A 17,017-nucleotide genomic window follows, 5' to 3' on the forward strand; every position below is an offset into this window, starting at 1 on the left:
GATGCTGCTGAAAACACGCAACGTTATGATGTCATAACAGTCTTGTGTAACATGAAGTTGGCATGAACTAAAACTGGTCTCAGAGCAGCAAATACTCAAGTGAAGAAGTGAGATTGCTGTTGGTATCTACTCTTCAATCCTTTTCTAACTGTCACACACTGGTTTGCATTTGTGATGTTACTCTACAGACTGTGGTCAACTGCATGTCAAGTATGAGCAAAATTAGAATTAAGACCAGCAAATAAATTAGAAACTAATATGTACAATGAACTCTGCCACTTTGTCCAAAGGAAAATTCACAGCCAGACAACATGTTATGGCTTCTCTATGTCCAGCTCCTTAAAGCTCCTAACATACTGTATGCTGCGTTCCACAGATGCCTCACTGCTGATGGTCTACATGCTGCTGGGGAAGGTTTAGCCTGACTGCAGCTCCTGATGGAATCACAAGTATGGAGCCTGGCCAAACAGTTCTGATTCAGAGGACATTAGAACGGGTGTTTTTGATGTTTTCTAACATTACTGCTGATGACTATTTTCCAAAGCACATTAGATTAGATTAGATTAGATTAGATTAGATTAGATTAGATTAGATTAGAATCAGACCTTTGGAGACCTGAAGCACAACACTTAAACATGCTTGAAAACAGTCCATAGTTATGTCGTGTACATGAATGTAATCTGTAGTAAAAGGCTGAAAGCATGCAAAAACTTTGGTATAGTTAAATTCTGTTATGTCCTTAAATATTTCTGCTTAAGGGCTCCATTTAAAAATATGTTTTTCCTCCTTTTCCAACAGTTGAAAGTTTGAGCTTCACTGTACAGAATCAAGTATGTGCAGAGTCTGACACTCGGATGATGTTTTCACATTCATCTGTTCAAAGTGTGAAGTCTCTCTGTGCTCAGTGAAAATCCCATTTTCTGGGCTGGGCCTACGAGTATGATTTGTGGCATCACAAATACTTCTGAAAGTCCAATACTCAATAGGGATGGGTCATGATTTCCAAATATTAAAATAGTTCATATCTGTTTTGTTGTTTAAAATCTATTTTCTCTTGTTTGTTTACTTATTTTCCCAGTGCCTGGAAATAACGCGTTATTACAGGTCCAGGTAGTATTGCCGACATGACATCTGCAGACCCTGATGTGTTTTATTTCACAATGACAGGCTGGTTACTGAACATTTACTGTCTCCAAACTAACTGACAACATGTCAGAGAAGCAACACAAACCGTTACATCAGCCTCCAGCCTCAGAGAGCACAAGAGCTAAGTGGACAAAAAGATTATTTCTGATGACAACGTGTGTGGATTTTTCTCCGACTGTTTTCTTAACGAGCGCTTGTGGGTATCGGTTCAAGCTCAATGACAGATAAATACCAGCTGTTGTGACCAGACATCAAACTGGAAAGCTATAAGTTTTTTTGTGTGTTTTGTGTTGTTGAAGTGTTTACTCCGTAACTTATCCTGTTGATCATGTCCGATCTTTGCATAATTGCCAAATAGTGCCCAGTGAATATCAAATAGCATTTTGGCTTGAGATGTCCATCCCTAATACTCGACTTGCAAAAGTGTGATGTGCAAACTTGCAGACACTGAGAATGAACTTTACAGTGAACTGCTGGACAACAGGTGTTTAAACAGCAGCAGTTTGACTTGACTTTATTGGTTCTGGATTTTTAAAGACAGAGAAGTAAGTAAGAACATATCAGATCCAAATTGGTATTCAAGGTAGAGCAGTTTATAGACATGTTAAAACATGTCTGGAGGGGATCCTCAGTTACTGCCATTATGTCAGTTGTCATTATGTCAAATGTGTGCTTTAGCTGTTGTAAGGCTAATTCATCATGGTGAGCTGACATCACTGCACAACATACATCATATACATTAAGTATGTAACTAGTGTTTTACATGTTTTAGCTGGGTAGTTCACCCAAAAATGAAAATTCGGTCATTATCTACTCACCCTCATGCAGATTCAGGGTCAGGTTTAGTTTTTTAGTCCACAAAACACTGCTGGAGTTTCACGGGAAAATAGTGTTGCAGAATCTCACAAACAATGGAAGTGAATGGTGACCAGTTTTCAAACATTAAAAAAACAACAGAATAAAAACATAAAACACCTCCATACTGCTCGTCTGGTGTAATCCAAGTCTCCTAAAGTCCCAACATGCCAAGCTGTCTAAAAAAATATTATTTGCACCATGTTTTTATCCTGAATCTTCACTGTAGATCCTTAGCTTGGAGCCATGTTCACATGCACATGCACACTGTGTGAACTGGGTGTGTGTGGTGTGACTGTGTGCAAACAGCATATCAGGACTTTAGGAAACCTGGCTTACACCAGATGAGCAGTATGGAGACATTTGATGTTTTTTTTCCAGGTTTATTCTGTTGTTTTTTTATGTTTGAACACTGGTCACCATTCACTTCTGCTGTTTGGGAGCTTCTGCAATGCCGTTTTCCTTTGAAACTCCAGTGTTTTGTGGACTAACAAAATAAACCAACCCAACCAACCCTAAATCAGCATGAGGGTGAGTAGATGATGACTAAACTTTCATTTTTGGGTGAACTATCCCTTTAATGACAAAGTACATGTTTAAATTATTGCTGCTGATAGTTCTCCAAAGCATACAGCATTCTTTGAGGTTTTTCAATGATTTTTCTCACCTGCAGGCAGTACAACAGAAAATCATGCTTGCTAAGCCTTGAAACCTACTCACTTTTATGGAATGTACTATTTCAGTTTTTTATGGTTGTAAAAGTTGTGTTACCATATTGGGTGGCAAGAGCAGGCTCATGACACACTGTGTAAAAAAATGGACAAAGTAATGAATTGCTAATTGTTTGAGTCATTTAATCAGCGTAAGTTGCCAGTATATTTACACATTGGCATATAGAATATGTAAAGTGGCTATCTTTGGGCTTTTGGACAAAATATTTAGCATTCTTGCATCTCCTCATAATGACTGACAAAATTAAGAACAAATATGGCATTCAAAGCCCTGGATTACAAACCTCATAATTTATTTAAATGACATAATGAAATGAATGGCAACCAATTGGTGCCTGTAAAATAAAACAGTATCCTGCAACATGCTTTGGAAAATGCCTAGCAGTGATGTAATGCATGCTGTGTGTCATTTGTAGTCAAAAGCTAAAACATGCAAAGAAACTGGTGATGTCCTTTAAAATCTATGATCATCACAGCATGTCTCCTATGTGATCAGGAATTAAAAAGACATTTAAAATGTGAACAGACTTGTTATTATTCCATGTTACACAGGGCTGAGCACGCTTTCAGCTGCTGAAAGGAGAGCAGCATTTTCAATAAGGCCGGTTCAATAATCCATGTTGTGTTTGAGAGCAACAGTACAGAGACTGTAACCTCCTCCAGCAGCTGTGAGTCTGACTCATGACTTAACGCAGCAACAGGCCTGCCTGGACTTCAGTGATGGAACTAAACTTAACTACAAAAAAAAAAAAAAAGAGTGCACTTTGTCGTGGTGAGAAACCCTCAGACCCACCATCAGCCTGTGGGGCTCATTAGTGGCTGTGTGACCCTCCAGAGTTTGGGGGCACTGTGGTCTCCCCGCCCCCCCTCTGTCCATGGCCTCTCCTGCCGTGGCCCAGGATACAGTGAGCACTTCCGCACCCTTCATCCTCCTCGTCTCCCTCACTCTCAGAGGACGACTCTCCGAACTGTCGCGGCTTCTCATAAATACAGCAGCCTGGAACACAATATACAGGATTAGGATTGACTCAGATGATGCCTTCACTGACACTCAGGAAGCTCCTCATTTTCAGAGTGAAAACCTAAGCTACAGCACTTCAAATGATTATGGTCAGAAATAGTAACTAAGAGAAGAGTGTGGTAAAAATAGACTTCAGCTGCTGTTTGATTTGAATCGAGTCTTTCAGCAGGAAGATGAAGAGTTGTGTATCAAGAAAATTATGTACATTTTAACATGCACCAAGTCTATTTATGTACGAACACAGACAAGGATTGAGGCTAAATGAAAAAAGAATTACTAGAATTCTGACATTAATTAAATTCTGGAGAGAAAGTCAGAATTCTGTGATAGAAGAATTTGAGATTATGACTCTTCATGTGATCTCAGTCCACACATTTAAACCCTGGGCATTTTCTCTTTTTTAATGTACATGTTCATGGCAGTGTCACTACATGTTTTAGCTACTTAATGCCATCTCATGTATTGTTAGTTTCATTGTTACTTAGGTTACTCTGAAATACTGTCATTCAGCATTTGAACTCTATCTATGTATGTTCTATGGCAGTTTTGATTTTACACAGGGTTGTGTAATAAATGGAAAAGAATAATATTGTTTATTATTTTCTGATAATTAAATTACAGCCCATAAATATTGGCTATAGTATAATACAATGACATATTATGTCAAAGCATTTAATTTGAAATCTTAGGAAAATTCTTTATATAAGCCAAAGTAAACTTGTAGAGAAATTAACATTTGAAGAGTCAGAACTGTTGTTTGTTTTTATTGTAATACTGAAATCAGTTAGATTTGGTTCAGTCAGAGCTGTGAAATATTAAATCATCCATCTCTGCTCACTACATCTCAGCCTTTCTTACTCTCAGCAGGTTATATTAACTTCCTTTTAAAACAATATATGTCAATATTATCTGTATTTGTCATGAGAAGCAGGTAATTATCAGTTTTCATTTCGGCTGAAAAAAATCTGTACCGTGCATCCATAATTTTATATCATTTGAAATTTACTTGAGTTGTTTGTGTGTCCATTTGTTTTCAACACACACGTTTTGGAACTTCCATTCCCATCATTCTTTGGATGATACAAACCAGAAATATAATGGGGTCAGGTTACTTGTGGGCTACACCTGAAATCAGTTTTTTAGCCAATATTTATTTACGGTCATGATAAAAGCTCATGCTGCTTAGCATTTGCACTCTGAATATATACAGACAACCATCACTGGATTGATTTAATACTAAAGAAAACACCTGATAACATGGGATGATGATGAAGCGTGATCTGAAGTTACACAGATGGTATTTTATTCTCTGTTTTCATCAACATTTATCTGTGCTGGACACCCACCATCACAGGAAAAAGTAAGTAGGATGGGTTGTGGTACAGGAGGGTTTCTCAAACTTTTTACACTGCTTACCTCCTCAGAAAATATTGAGCTCTCCAAGTACCACCTTACTGTTATATGCCGATTTGTGCTAGCAGGTTTAGTGAACACTTAAATGCCACTTAACAAGTAGCCTCTAGCTCTTCTGCTGGGTTCACTGTCATTCATTTTCAACACAGCTGCTTGAAATATTCTCCTCCTGAGCTGCACTCCTCCCACATAGAACCACAGGTGTTGTGTCTTTCAAGCAATCATGTTCATTCTCTTCATTTTACCTCTGCCTACTATCTTGACATCACAGATTAGCTTTGAAGTAGTGGATGGATGACATATGTGCATACTACATGCATGACTGTGACTATGTAGCAGCCAGATATTGAAACACTGCAGTGATCTAATGTTTTATGTAACTTCCTTAGAAATGTTGTCGTATTTTGTTAGTATTGTATGTTTTTAAAGTCATTTATTCCATTTTTAAAAAATATCGTACCATTAGAGGAAGCTCACATACCACCAGTGGTACACATACCAGTTTGCGAACCTTGGTGATACAGTGTTAATAGAAAAAAAATGGAGGCAAAAGATAGAGTCAGTGTATTGTAGGTGATTTCATGGCATATTCTGATTGGATGATTTGCAGTGGGTTGTGGCAACAGTCACACTGTGGGAAATTGCTCCTAAATTTTGATACTAAATTTGGATGTTGGCTGTCGTTAGTCTCCAAAGCTCTAAAACTGTAAGTGAACGTATCTCACAGTGAGATATAGGAACACTGATGATCTCTGATTGTTGACTTTCATCTGACAGCTCAAACTCACAGTTCACAGGCCTTGTCAAGTGGCTAAACATGACAATATTGGAAACAGCATGTACACTAACTGCTGTATTGATGATATTTCAGTGTTTGCTGAACTCACACTTTGAAGACCTTCTTCCCAGGTGCTCATTGTCAACAGTGTCACTGGACCATTCAACCTTCTTCTCAGTCTTCCTCTTCCTTAGCTTGATTGTCAGGCTTCGTCCCTCCTGTAACATGTCAGAGATCTGCTGTGAGATACTGGCCATCTGGGTGTGTTGGTTAACAGGAGTGCCACATTTTCAACAGCAAATCAAATATCAATCAAAATTCAAAACAAAAACAGAATTGCAATTCTTCCAGTATTTGTCTTCTCTCTACCCTGCCTACTTGCAGCATCCAGCATGTGTCCTGTGAAAGAAGAAACAATTAAAAGATGAGACAGAGTAGCTTTCTGTCACACTTGATACCATATAGACTCTCTTTTTATATCAGAAATTGATAATATAAATGACAACTGTCAGAGTATTAAATCAATGATCTGTTGATCTTTACAGATCAAGACTCAATAGTTTAACAAAAGCATAAAAATCAGTGCTAAAAACTGTTTCAACTGTAAATTAAATCAAACTGTGACCTTAAATATAGAAAGTCATATCAAATCATGGATTTAGAGAATCATGACGCCCCTATTGGTTAACTATGTCATCACACAGCGTTCATGATTTCTCCTTGTCCATGTGGCTGTGTGAATGTTCCCATTACCTGTCACTTGTCCTGGACGAATGAAAATGAAAAGGATGACCCAAAGGTATAACTTAAGCAAAATAGGTTTTAGCCACCTAAAAAAAACAAAACAAAAAAACCTAAAACAATATCAGTTTAAGTGTTCGCTATATCTGGAATATTTTCTTCACTGTACCTTGGTGTCAGACAGCCTTTTCTGACAGTTCTACAAGCCAAATGCTGCTCTCTTCAACCAATCTCCATTGACAAAATCGGTAATTTTGGAAGTTGCTCGTCTACCACTGCCTCCAACTTGGTGTTTTCAAGGTTTATTTCAGATTCACTGACAGGTAGGATTACTGTTTTTGCCCAAGTAGTCTGGTTGACCGAGAGTGAGCAATATTTTGCTTATACCACTGCAGTTTCCTGTCAGAAAAGTCTGTCTGACAGTAAAGTAAAGCAGTGAAAATATTCTACATATAGTGTACACTTCAGCTGATGTTGATTTTTTCAGTGTTTAATCTGTTTCACTGCTGACCCTGTCCACAGCAGCACATTGCTTAGCTTCCTACATCAGTACTTCTGCTGCTTCTCCAAACTGGGGGCATGTTGACCGCCCTCTACTATAGGTAATATGCTGACTATGGATAAGAACATTGTACATCCACCCTTCAAATAATCCTAATTATCCCCCTAATGTACTCTTATAACAGCCTCTCCACTCCTCTGGACTTTCCAACAAGCTCTAGATCTGCCTGCAGGGAGTTGCTCCCATTCAGCCACCAGAGAAACACTGATGTTTGTGATGAGACCTGATAAGGCTTGCAGTGGGACTTCATGTCCATCGTAAAGGTGTTGAATGGGGTTGGGGTCATGGAACTGTGCAAGCCGGTCAGGTTGTTCCACACCAAACAGGGAAAAGCATGTCTGTATGAAGCTGGCTTTCTGTAGTCTGGTTCATATCAGACCCAACAGAAAGATCTTACATCAATACCTGGTGTATGTCTGGACCCAGACCCGCACCAGTTAATGCAGAACGTCACACGAGAATACACCATCCTGCACATAAGATTGTTGTCATACCATTAAGACTTAACTAACATCCAGCCGAGCACTGTCAATTTAAATGAGCTTAACGGAGGAATTAGGCCTGTTGAAGCTTCATGAGACAGCAGGGCTGACAACCGTCTTATAATGTAACATGAACGTAGTAGCCCGGCCTCATTAGAGCTGGACACAAATTAGCAGCTTTGCACCGTGCAGTAACGTCACGTCAACGCCAACAAACAGTGAAAATGTGTTCAACAGCAGCCCTTCATCATTACCTGCTGGGGCGGCGGCGGTGTGCTGGTCTGAACGGTCTCCGTTATCGTCTCACTGGATGTCCCGGGAACCTCCGCCATACCTGGAGCTGTTCTGCTAACGCTACCGATAACGTTAGCTAGCTTTATGATGTCAAAGAAGCGTCAGTGACAGACAATGTCTGTAATGTAACGATATGAACGACTGACCCTGGCTCTTTAAATGACAAACTGTATTAATTCTGAAGGTTGTTCAGCCACTGATTCTAATGCGTTGAACACTTTGCTGAGATGTGACTAACACACAGTTAAGCTGCAGAGTGACTGAGTTAGATTTAACACGGAAGTTAAGTGTTTTCACATTAAAACAATTAGCAGCCGTTTTAATTACGACGAGGCACTAACAAAAACATGTCTAACTACTGTGTTATAGAATAATATTATATATATGCAACAAATACCATTTGGGACTTTAACATTGCATTTTTTGGCGATCATTGTTTCCGTAATTTGTTTTATTTTGAAAGGTTGTTAGGATGTTTTGTATCTTTTATACTTTAGCTTGACAGCAGTGGTGTTGTGGGGAAGATATTTCCAGACGGACAGAGATTATTTCCTGTTGTCCGCAAAGTTTGAACAGTCCGTCAACAAACGACATCCTAATGCTGCGAATAGAAGTAAAATAGATTACAGCAGAGTATTATGAGATGACACAGTTATTATAGGATGTTATATAATTATATAATATGTACATATAATTAGGAACATTGTGTAAATGCTATTTCTCGGGTTACAATGACGAGGTAGCTGCTTGAAAGGTCGTGTGTGCCTGAGCCCCTTGTGGAACCTTACTGACAGCACAGTGAGTCAGCTCAACTAGTTGAAATATTAACTGTCATGTGGGAAAACTTATGTCACGTGAAGCAAATCTGTAAGCAAGCCTCTCTAAATCAACATGGCCTGACTGTTCTGTGGTTCTGTGTGTTACTGAGGATGTGGAGAGCAGGTGGTGTCCTGCGGCTGACAGGGAGAGGAGCAGCCAGACTCTGGTCCAGCAACTCACCAAAACCTTCATCCTCCTCGTCATCACAGTCAAACTCCACTCCACGGCCCCAGGCTGAGAAACAGAGGCGCAGGAGAGAGCGACAGGAGGCCATTCTGTCAGGCCAACCCAGTGTGAGTAAGACAGAAGCATGAGTAGAGTTAAACTCTGATGTCCCAGAGGGGCGCTTTGCTTTACAGACATTAGTCAAAACATCAAACACAAACGCATCACAGGATCCATATCTCCTATGCTGTCACCATGAATCAAGGAGATTATAGTTATGATTAGTAAAAAAAACTGATTTGGGGGCACTAAACCTCCCCAGTGGAAGCATCTGGATCTCAGCATGTAAAGGATGTTGAGGGTCCAAAAGAATAATCTGTACATTTGATATTACAGGTGCTGAAAGTCATGAAGAGGAGCACCAATAATCTAATGGCACAGCTGGATAATTTTTTTAAGACTGAGACTGACAAACCAGTAAATCACAGAAACAGAAAGGACTGATTCAACAAAAAGAAAGTAAAACATTTTCATCAGCATCATGTCCACATTAAAACGTATCTAGATCAAAGTTAAAGGAGAAATCTGTAAAGAAAAGAATTACTGTACTTAATCATGAAATGACTGTGATATGTCATCAGAGATTAAGGAAACATGCTAAATTGAAATTCTGGATTCTCAAACAATAACACTACAGCCAGCATGATCTCCTTAGAATGTTTATTCTGGTCTGGAATATCTGTTTTAGTTAGGCTGTTTCACATTTGTTAAAGTTAAAAGTAATCATCAAATCAACCACAGATCGTATATTAAACAGGTATTCAACTGAACTTAATAAACCGTCAATGGCTCCAACTTCCTAATTGGACTGCTGTATGACTAACCCTGCTCTGACTTATTGTTCTTCTGTCATTTGAAACTTTTAATCAACTGAAGTTCCATTCATGATAAGTGGAAAATACAGATATGTGGTGCAGCTAAAACTGGAAATAATACATAATCATCACAGTGTCATTTTTACTAGTCATCAAAACTTCTCAAGGTCCATTTGAACATTCTAAAACAGTATTTTCATCTTTAAACCCAAAGCTTTGATACTGATATTTTTTGCACATTGAAATCTATCTAAATCAAGCAGAATAATGATATCTTTTAGAACTGTAATTATTAGATAGATAGATAGATAGATAGATAGATAGATAGATAGATTTACACAGATTTATTATCATCACCATCATTGTAACACTAACAATTCTAATAATAACAATAACAATAATAAAATAATAACAATGACGTTTTAAATGAATGAAAGCAGAAGGATTTTTTTTATTTAACATTTTACACTTGACAGACATGAAATTTGATATAAAGTTTAAACATATTTAATAAAATGGTAGAATAGAATACTGTAGATTGACACTGGTATAAAACAGTAACGTTAACTGATCTGTAATATTTGCCACACGGTCCTAATACACCCAGGGATATTAAAGTGGTCGTTACTGTGGAATAGATGCTATCATAGAAACACCTGACTGTTGACCTGACTGTGTTTGAATGCTGATCTTAATGTTTTTCAGCCTGCTGAAGACAAAGCAGTGAAATGGACTGAGAAGCAGAAGATAGTGTATTCTGCTAGAACACCTCCTGGGACAAAGAAAGGTGAGTGTCCTCCAGTCACTGCTGTTGGACATTTCTAGCAGCAGCTTGTCTACTTGCTGAGTCTGTCTGGAGACAGAATAAAGTATTTTTTGTCTTCGCAGACACCAGCCTACCGTTCCCGTCATCATATAGCCCAGAGTATGTGGAGGCCAGCTGGTATGAGTGGTGGGAGAAACAGGGATTCTTCAGTCCAGAGCAACATGTGAGCTTTTTAGAACAGAACAACACACCTCCTTCTTCAGTAATGTTGTTGAAGTAAAAATAGATGTAATTGTTGCTTTAACTTATGATTCTGAAGTAGCTGATTGCACAATGCTGTGGCTATGGAGTAATGACACCATCCACATTTATAGTGGTTCACTGTAAGCCTTACTTTCATCTGTCTGACACAGACCACAATTTTTTCCAGGAGTATGATATCTTCATTGTAGACTAAACAAATGAACAAATTCTGACTTTTTCTCCTCATGTTGTTACGATGCAATGCACATCATTCCAATTACTTTCAATGCACCTCTTCAGTGAAAATGCTTTTTTCTGCTCTCTTATTTCCAAAGTGGTGTGGATCATTTGTCCACGGAGCTCTGAGGAAACTCAGAGACATCTGTTCCTGTGTCCAGGTTGAAAAGATGTCTGTTTCCACCAACTACAGTAATGGCCTTTAGATATAGGCTGACTGATTGTGACACTGTCTACCAGCCTGAGACAGAACACACAGAACAAGAACCCTCATTGACCTCTAACTTAGTGATTTCCAGACTTTTTCTGTCATGTCTCTTTTTTTTTTATTTCAGGCCACCTACCACCATATAAATAATTTGTATTTTAATTAGTGGGTAACAATACAGCAGTAGACTGTTACTGAAAATGTATTCAAAAACATGAATTACATGTTTCTCACTTGTTTCTGTTGTAAAAGTGAAATCCAAGTCAAATCTAGCCTGAACTGATCTCTTATTGTTTCCAAATAAATCAGATTCATTGACATTTTTCATGGCAAACATTTTCACTAATAACAGTCATGGCTCCATTCCAGCAATTTTTTGCCCATAGAGCAGGTATTCACAACTTCAAGCAATTTGAAAATGTGTTAAAAAGTCTTAAAAATCTAAAACTAACAATGCCTGCTGATAATATAAGTACAAAACGTGCTATTATAATCATCTTTGATTTAAAATATATTTTTAATGAAAATGTTTGACTTTTAAAGATGTATCTCAGATTTCTATCAATTCTGTCAACTCAGATTTTTACAAAAAACATAATGCAAATTGGGCATTAAAAGGGTTAATAATGCCCTAAGGACCCCTGTCTCACCTCCTGGTTTAAAAAAGGAAAGATTACTGCTCAAGTACCGGTAAACTTTCTATTTTTCAGCAAATTAATTCAATAATATTGTTACCAGATGTGTCCCAGCCATAACATGTTGACTCTGTAGCCCTTCTAAATCAAAGCTAAATAAGAATTATGGTTTAAAAATGTGTATTTTGATAAACATTAAAAGAACTCTGAGACACTTTAAAAAATAAAATGGCTGCTCACTGCTGTCAAATGAAAACGTGGAACATTTTGTCGACCTCTAAGACGTCTACTCCGTCAGATATTTCATCTTACTGGCATCTATGCTGACAAAACTCTCAGTTGTCTTCGATAAGTAAATAATGTATTTGAAATTAGTACTTTATTTTCAATTCAATAATAATAAAAAAGATTTAAGAAAGCTCTCTTGGGCCACCCAGTCAAAAACGTCTGGACATGCCCCTCGTGTGATGTCAACAGTTTTTTTCTGTTATATTCATTAAACATGTGCTCATAACGCTTTATAAAATGAGTGAAAACAAAAAAAAAAAATCATGGTACACCTAGTGTGTGTTCTTTGTGTTATAAATAATTATACATTGTGTATCACAGTGACATGTTACATTATCAACAGTGTCAAAATTATAGTAGTTTTTATTTCTTGAATAAAAAATATATCAATGTTCGATTATACAGATAATAAAATAATCTCATATTTAATCCATACTATGACTTTGATGGGGTTGACAGCCACAAAAAAAACATGCCATTTAATAAAACATAAATCATTAGGAGGTTGACCTGTTACAAAATTTGATAGTCAAAAATATATTTTTCCAGTATAATTAAAGAGTAAAAATCAAAACCCCCTTAAAGTCCAGTTTTGGCCCAATTCTCAAGAATGAATGATATTATATATAATAATATAGTATATAATAATATTCACATGTCAGTTAGACGACAATCTGCATGAGAGATAAAGAGTAAAAATAAAATTAATAAAATTAATGATCATCCACTTACATATAGTGATTGATTTGACCTGGACAGACGTGGTCACTGTTGTGGAAATTTCTGAAAGAAGTGTAATCAAAGAGGCTGCTCTTTCACAGTTTCATTGCATTATTCATTCTCATCTGCTGTTGGATTCCGCAGCTCGACAGCCAACATAACACTATAATAAAGTTTTATATTTCAACATGCTGTCTCACACGTCATACACTGATACTTATTTCACAAATAAGCAACATTCCTTGCATTGTCTGACAAGAAACAGACGGTCCATTGTTATGCACATCATATGAAACTCTTGTGTTACATTTATGATTCATTTGTAAAGCACTGAGGTTCACTAGAGGTCACATTTGCCTAAAATATCAAAGTGTCAGCCTGTGTGCTCAGCTAAAGGACAGTCAGTACCACAGTGAGACAAACAGTGCACAGAATCAGAGAAATAATGATGGCATCAAAATCCATTACAATCACCATACAAGGTTTGATTGTATTATTGCTTTCAGTTATTAAAAAAAATCCTGACTGTAAAAGTGGATGACTTAATGAATTTTTAGTTCATCTTTAAGAACAACAAGAACAATGTGCAGGAGAACCAGTGCCTGCACACACGAGAATGCCTTCAAACTTGAACATTTCATCCTGTCTTGTCCATCAGGAGAGGTTATCTCACGCTGTGGATCAGACCTTCTCTCTGTGTATCCCTCCACCAAATGTGACTGGTACTCTGCATGTGGGCCATGCTCTGACTGTTGGTGTGGAAGACGCTCTGGTTCGATGGTAACTGCCCACCACTGATGCACCATGTTGTATGAAGTAGTTAAGAACTGAGTCTGATTGTTGATGGAGCAGTAATAATGTCACTTTTTATCCCATCAGGAGAAGGATGCAGGGATACAGAGTCCTGTGGCTGCCTGGATGTGACCATGCAGGTATTGCAACGCAGGTACGACAACTTCCTCTCTTCTTCCTCTTTCATCACAGTTTGGGATTTAAAGGACAGGCTCACATTTTCTCAGTTTTGTCTTAAAACTATTTTCCCATCCCCTTAAACAAGTTGTTGTTGCTGTAAATGTTCCTCCTGTTCATATGTTCACACTGGCACTTAAGAGATTCCCCCTCACGCTGGTCCAGTATAAGTGATGAGGGACAAAACCCAAAGTCCTCGTTCAGTGACTAACTTTGGCAAATGGCTGCCCAGTTGATTTGAGTAACTCAAAGTGGGTCACAGGAGATTTTATTTGGGTCCCCAAAGAAATAAATTAAAATTCTACAAATTTAAGATTTAAATTTGCAGTACAGCTTTTGTAAAACATTTATTTATTTATTTAGTTATTATGTATTGTTTTACTAATGAGAGGGGAAAAAAGCAATGAGATAGCCTCTTAACTCAGCCTAAATTAATTTATTTCTAATTTCTAAAGTTTTAACGGGCATATGTTTTCAGTAAAGGAAATAAATGGCAGTAAAAATCGTCAGAAACATTCATTTATGCATACAGGAACCCGAAATGTATCGATAAAGCTTATTGTGATTTGGGTCACAATGTTTGGCAGTTTTAAAAAGTGGGTACCCATGAATAAAGTTTGGGAAACATTGACTCACACTGCTGAAGCTTGATATCAGCTTCACTTGAATGTTAAAATGCATCTTAGGGGAATGATGCCTGTGGATTTTGTGCTCCAGCACTTACACTGGAACCGCAAGGAGTTCAAGTTTAATTGTCAAATAAATTTAGTAGGGTCTAAGTGAAATGTTTTAGGCCTGAGGACTAAAATTATCACTCAAAAGAGTCATAATATGGCTCTGGCTCAGGTCATAATCATGTTTATAATTATTCTTTTTTGTTTAGGTGCAGTCCCTATAACATTATGCCCGAAGAAGTAATAATAATAAAGAAGAGAAAGAAAAAAGGAAAGTAGAGAATGAGAACTGGCCTTAAAAAAGAAAATGATTTATATTACACTGAATCAAAGAATTGGTCTGGATCACATTAGGTTTATTTGTTTGGTCAATAAAATATCAGAAAATACTGAAAAATGTTGATCAGTGTTTTTCAAAGCCCAAGATGATGTCCTCAAATGTCTGAAGAATATTACGTTTACTGTCATATAGAACTAGGAACAAAAGAGCACTTCACACATCTGTCAGATGTTTTGTCATACAGACCTAAAAACACTGAAAATATTCACACTTAAGCTGAAATCAGAGAATTTGAGCAGTTTTTCTTAAATGGCTCAAAACAATTAATTTAATCTCAAAATAGTGGGCAAATAATTTAATAATTGAGAACTAGTCAATTAATTGTTTAATTTTTTAATTAACAGTTTACTTCACCAGCTCATACTGGTCCAGCTTCAGACAGTTAAAGTAGAAATAGAGAGTTTTTTAGTTTTAACATATCATCATGGAGTAAATGTTGATTGCACAGTGTAATGGTTACAGAATAATGACAGATCGGTTCTCTATAAGCTTTGCTTTCATCCATCTGCAACCAGGCATGATTTTTCACGTGAAAAAGATGTCTCCATTGTTACTATGCAATGCACAACATTACAAAAGCACAGTTCCCAAATTCAATATAAAATAGTGACAGTTTCAGTTTATCTGTTCAGTGATCATGCTTATTTCCTCTCTCTTTTTTTTCCAAAATATTGTTGTTGATCATATCTTCACAGAGCCAGGCTCTGAGGAAATGGAAAGCAATCTGCTATTGAGTTGAAGTGTGTTTCCTGTAGTGGTGCCCTCTGTGGTTGAGGGGTAGGTTATGGGTAGGCATAGCAGAGTAAGGTATCTATGGGGAAACAACTGCTTAATTACGGTATTTGTAATTTGTCACTTCCACCCCTGGTATTATTGTTGTGACAAAGAAAACAAATGTTGTGTCAAAATCTTTTTTGGGTACCTGTGCTTTTACAAGTGGATTTTTAAGTCTTTACTTTTACTTGTGCTTAAATATGCATTACACTGAGAACAGAGTACAATTTGAATTAATATCCAATAATATCCATCTGCATTTTAGTAACCAATAAGGTGATCTGATCATAAATGGACCAATGAAAACAAAGAGATATAAAAAGAAAAACAAAACAAAACACTGCAGCAGTACAGGGTTGGAGTAAGGACATTAATAATTAATCATTAATTGATTAATTCCAGTTAAGAATTTAACCAATTAAAAATGTAATCATGGATTTTTAATCAATAGTCTAGAAATTGCAGTAGCTGCACCTCATTTGACATTTTGTCTGGTGGAGCCATTTACTGAATAAGGAAACTTAAACTTAAAAAAAGAAAAAAAACGAGAGAGAGAAAAGTGTTTTGTATCTTATTTATTATTAATGATTAATCGATTGTTAGTGTTTATAATTATTGCTTAGGAAAATGCACAAAATTTGCAGCAGAACAGAGAGGGCATTAAACATCAGTGATTAAAATGAAGCTAATACTCTAAGTAGTTTTTGAGACGAATACTTTGTATTTCTAACAGCAGTACTTTTACTTGTAATTGAATAATATTCGAATGATATCTGATTTTCAGATCTCTTTCCACCACCTAAAATACCACTTGGGAAGTTGTCTGTTTCTACTTTAAGCTACTTGAGTTTATCACTTTGCTGACACAAGAGTAACCTTGTTTCTCTGGGAATCATAAAGATGAGTGTTGCGAACTCTGTTCAGTGAGTCACTCACAGTCATCAGCTGATGTTAGGCATCAGTCTGAATATCAGTGTTAAGCCTGCAGCAGAGGCACACTATGTTGAGCCTTTATGTGTAGAATTTGTAGACTCTGGTGACCCCCGGTGGTAGTAGAGGACTTTGTGACAGACATCTGTGCATGCCTACACCGACTGTTCTCATTGGGACTGTCTCATTTCCATACAAACAAAAACAATTTTGAAATTTGATTATTGGACAGAGCTAACAAAGTCACAAAACAAAATGGAAAACTATCTACCTCTTAACAGAGAGTATAGTGTAGCAACCTACCAGATTCGAAAAAACTGAGAAAAAGCCTGACTGAATACAGACTGAGTG

At 37.2% G+C, this 17,017-nt stretch overlaps 2 protein-coding genes across 2 annotated transcripts in view; one reads left to right on the forward strand and one right to left on the reverse strand.

Moving 5' to 3' along the window:
• Positions 1 to 2,838: 2,838 nt before the first annotated feature.
• On the reverse strand, positions 2,839 to 8,288 carry ppp1r11 (protein phosphatase 1, regulatory (inhibitor) subunit 11). The gene is made up of 3 exons (XM_084739866.1): positions 7,984 to 8,288; positions 6,054 to 6,162; positions 2,839 to 3,729 (listed from the first exon to the last, which is right to left on the reverse strand). The coding sequence occupies exons 1-3, from the start codon at positions 8,059 to 8,061 to the stop codon at positions 3,545 to 3,547; spliced, it is 372 nt and encodes a 123-aa protein (XP_084595992.1). The 5' UTR covers positions 8,062 to 8,288; the 3' UTR covers positions 2,839 to 3,544.
• A 262-nt stretch (positions 8,289 to 8,550) lies between these two features.
• The window catches only part of vars2 (valyl-tRNA synthetase 2, mitochondrial), a 47,434-nt gene continuing 38,967 nt past the window's right edge, over positions 8,551 to 17,017 (forward strand). The window contains exons 1-6 of the mRNA XM_084739867.1: positions 8,551 to 8,821; positions 8,952 to 9,135; positions 10,588 to 10,669; positions 10,771 to 10,871; positions 13,638 to 13,759; positions 13,859 to 13,925. Coding sequence (XP_084595993.1) covers positions 8,953 to 9,135; positions 10,588 to 10,669; positions 10,771 to 10,871; positions 13,638 to 13,759; positions 13,859 to 13,925 — 555 coding nt within the window. The 5' untranslated portion in view covers positions 8,551 to 8,821; position 8,952. The remainder of the gene's footprint in view (positions 8,822 to 8,951; positions 9,136 to 10,587; positions 10,670 to 10,770; positions 10,872 to 13,637; positions 13,760 to 13,858; positions 13,926 to 17,017) is intronic.

Source organism: Lutjanus erythropterus, chromosome 16 (assembly GCF_056507025.1).
Source record: "Lutjanus erythropterus isolate fLutEry1 chromosome 16, fLutEry1.hap2, whole genome shotgun sequence".
NCBI classification, from domain to species: Eukaryota; Metazoa; Chordata; class Actinopteri; order Lutjaniformes; family Lutjanidae; genus Lutjanus; species Lutjanus erythropterus.

Coding starts and splice junctions, on each gene's coding strand:
- ppp1r11 (XM_084739866.1), bottom strand. CDS start 8,061: ATGGCGGAGGTTCCCGGGACATCCAGTGAGACGATAACGGAGACCGTT. Junction 6,163..7,983: donor CACCGCCGCCGCCCCAGCAG/GTAATGATGAAG, acceptor GACATGTTACAG/GAGGGACGAAGCCTGACAAT. Junction 3,730..6,053: donor GGGAAGAAGGTCTTCAAAGT/GTGAGTTCAGCA, acceptor ATTGTGTTCCAG/GCTGCTGTATTTATGAGAAG.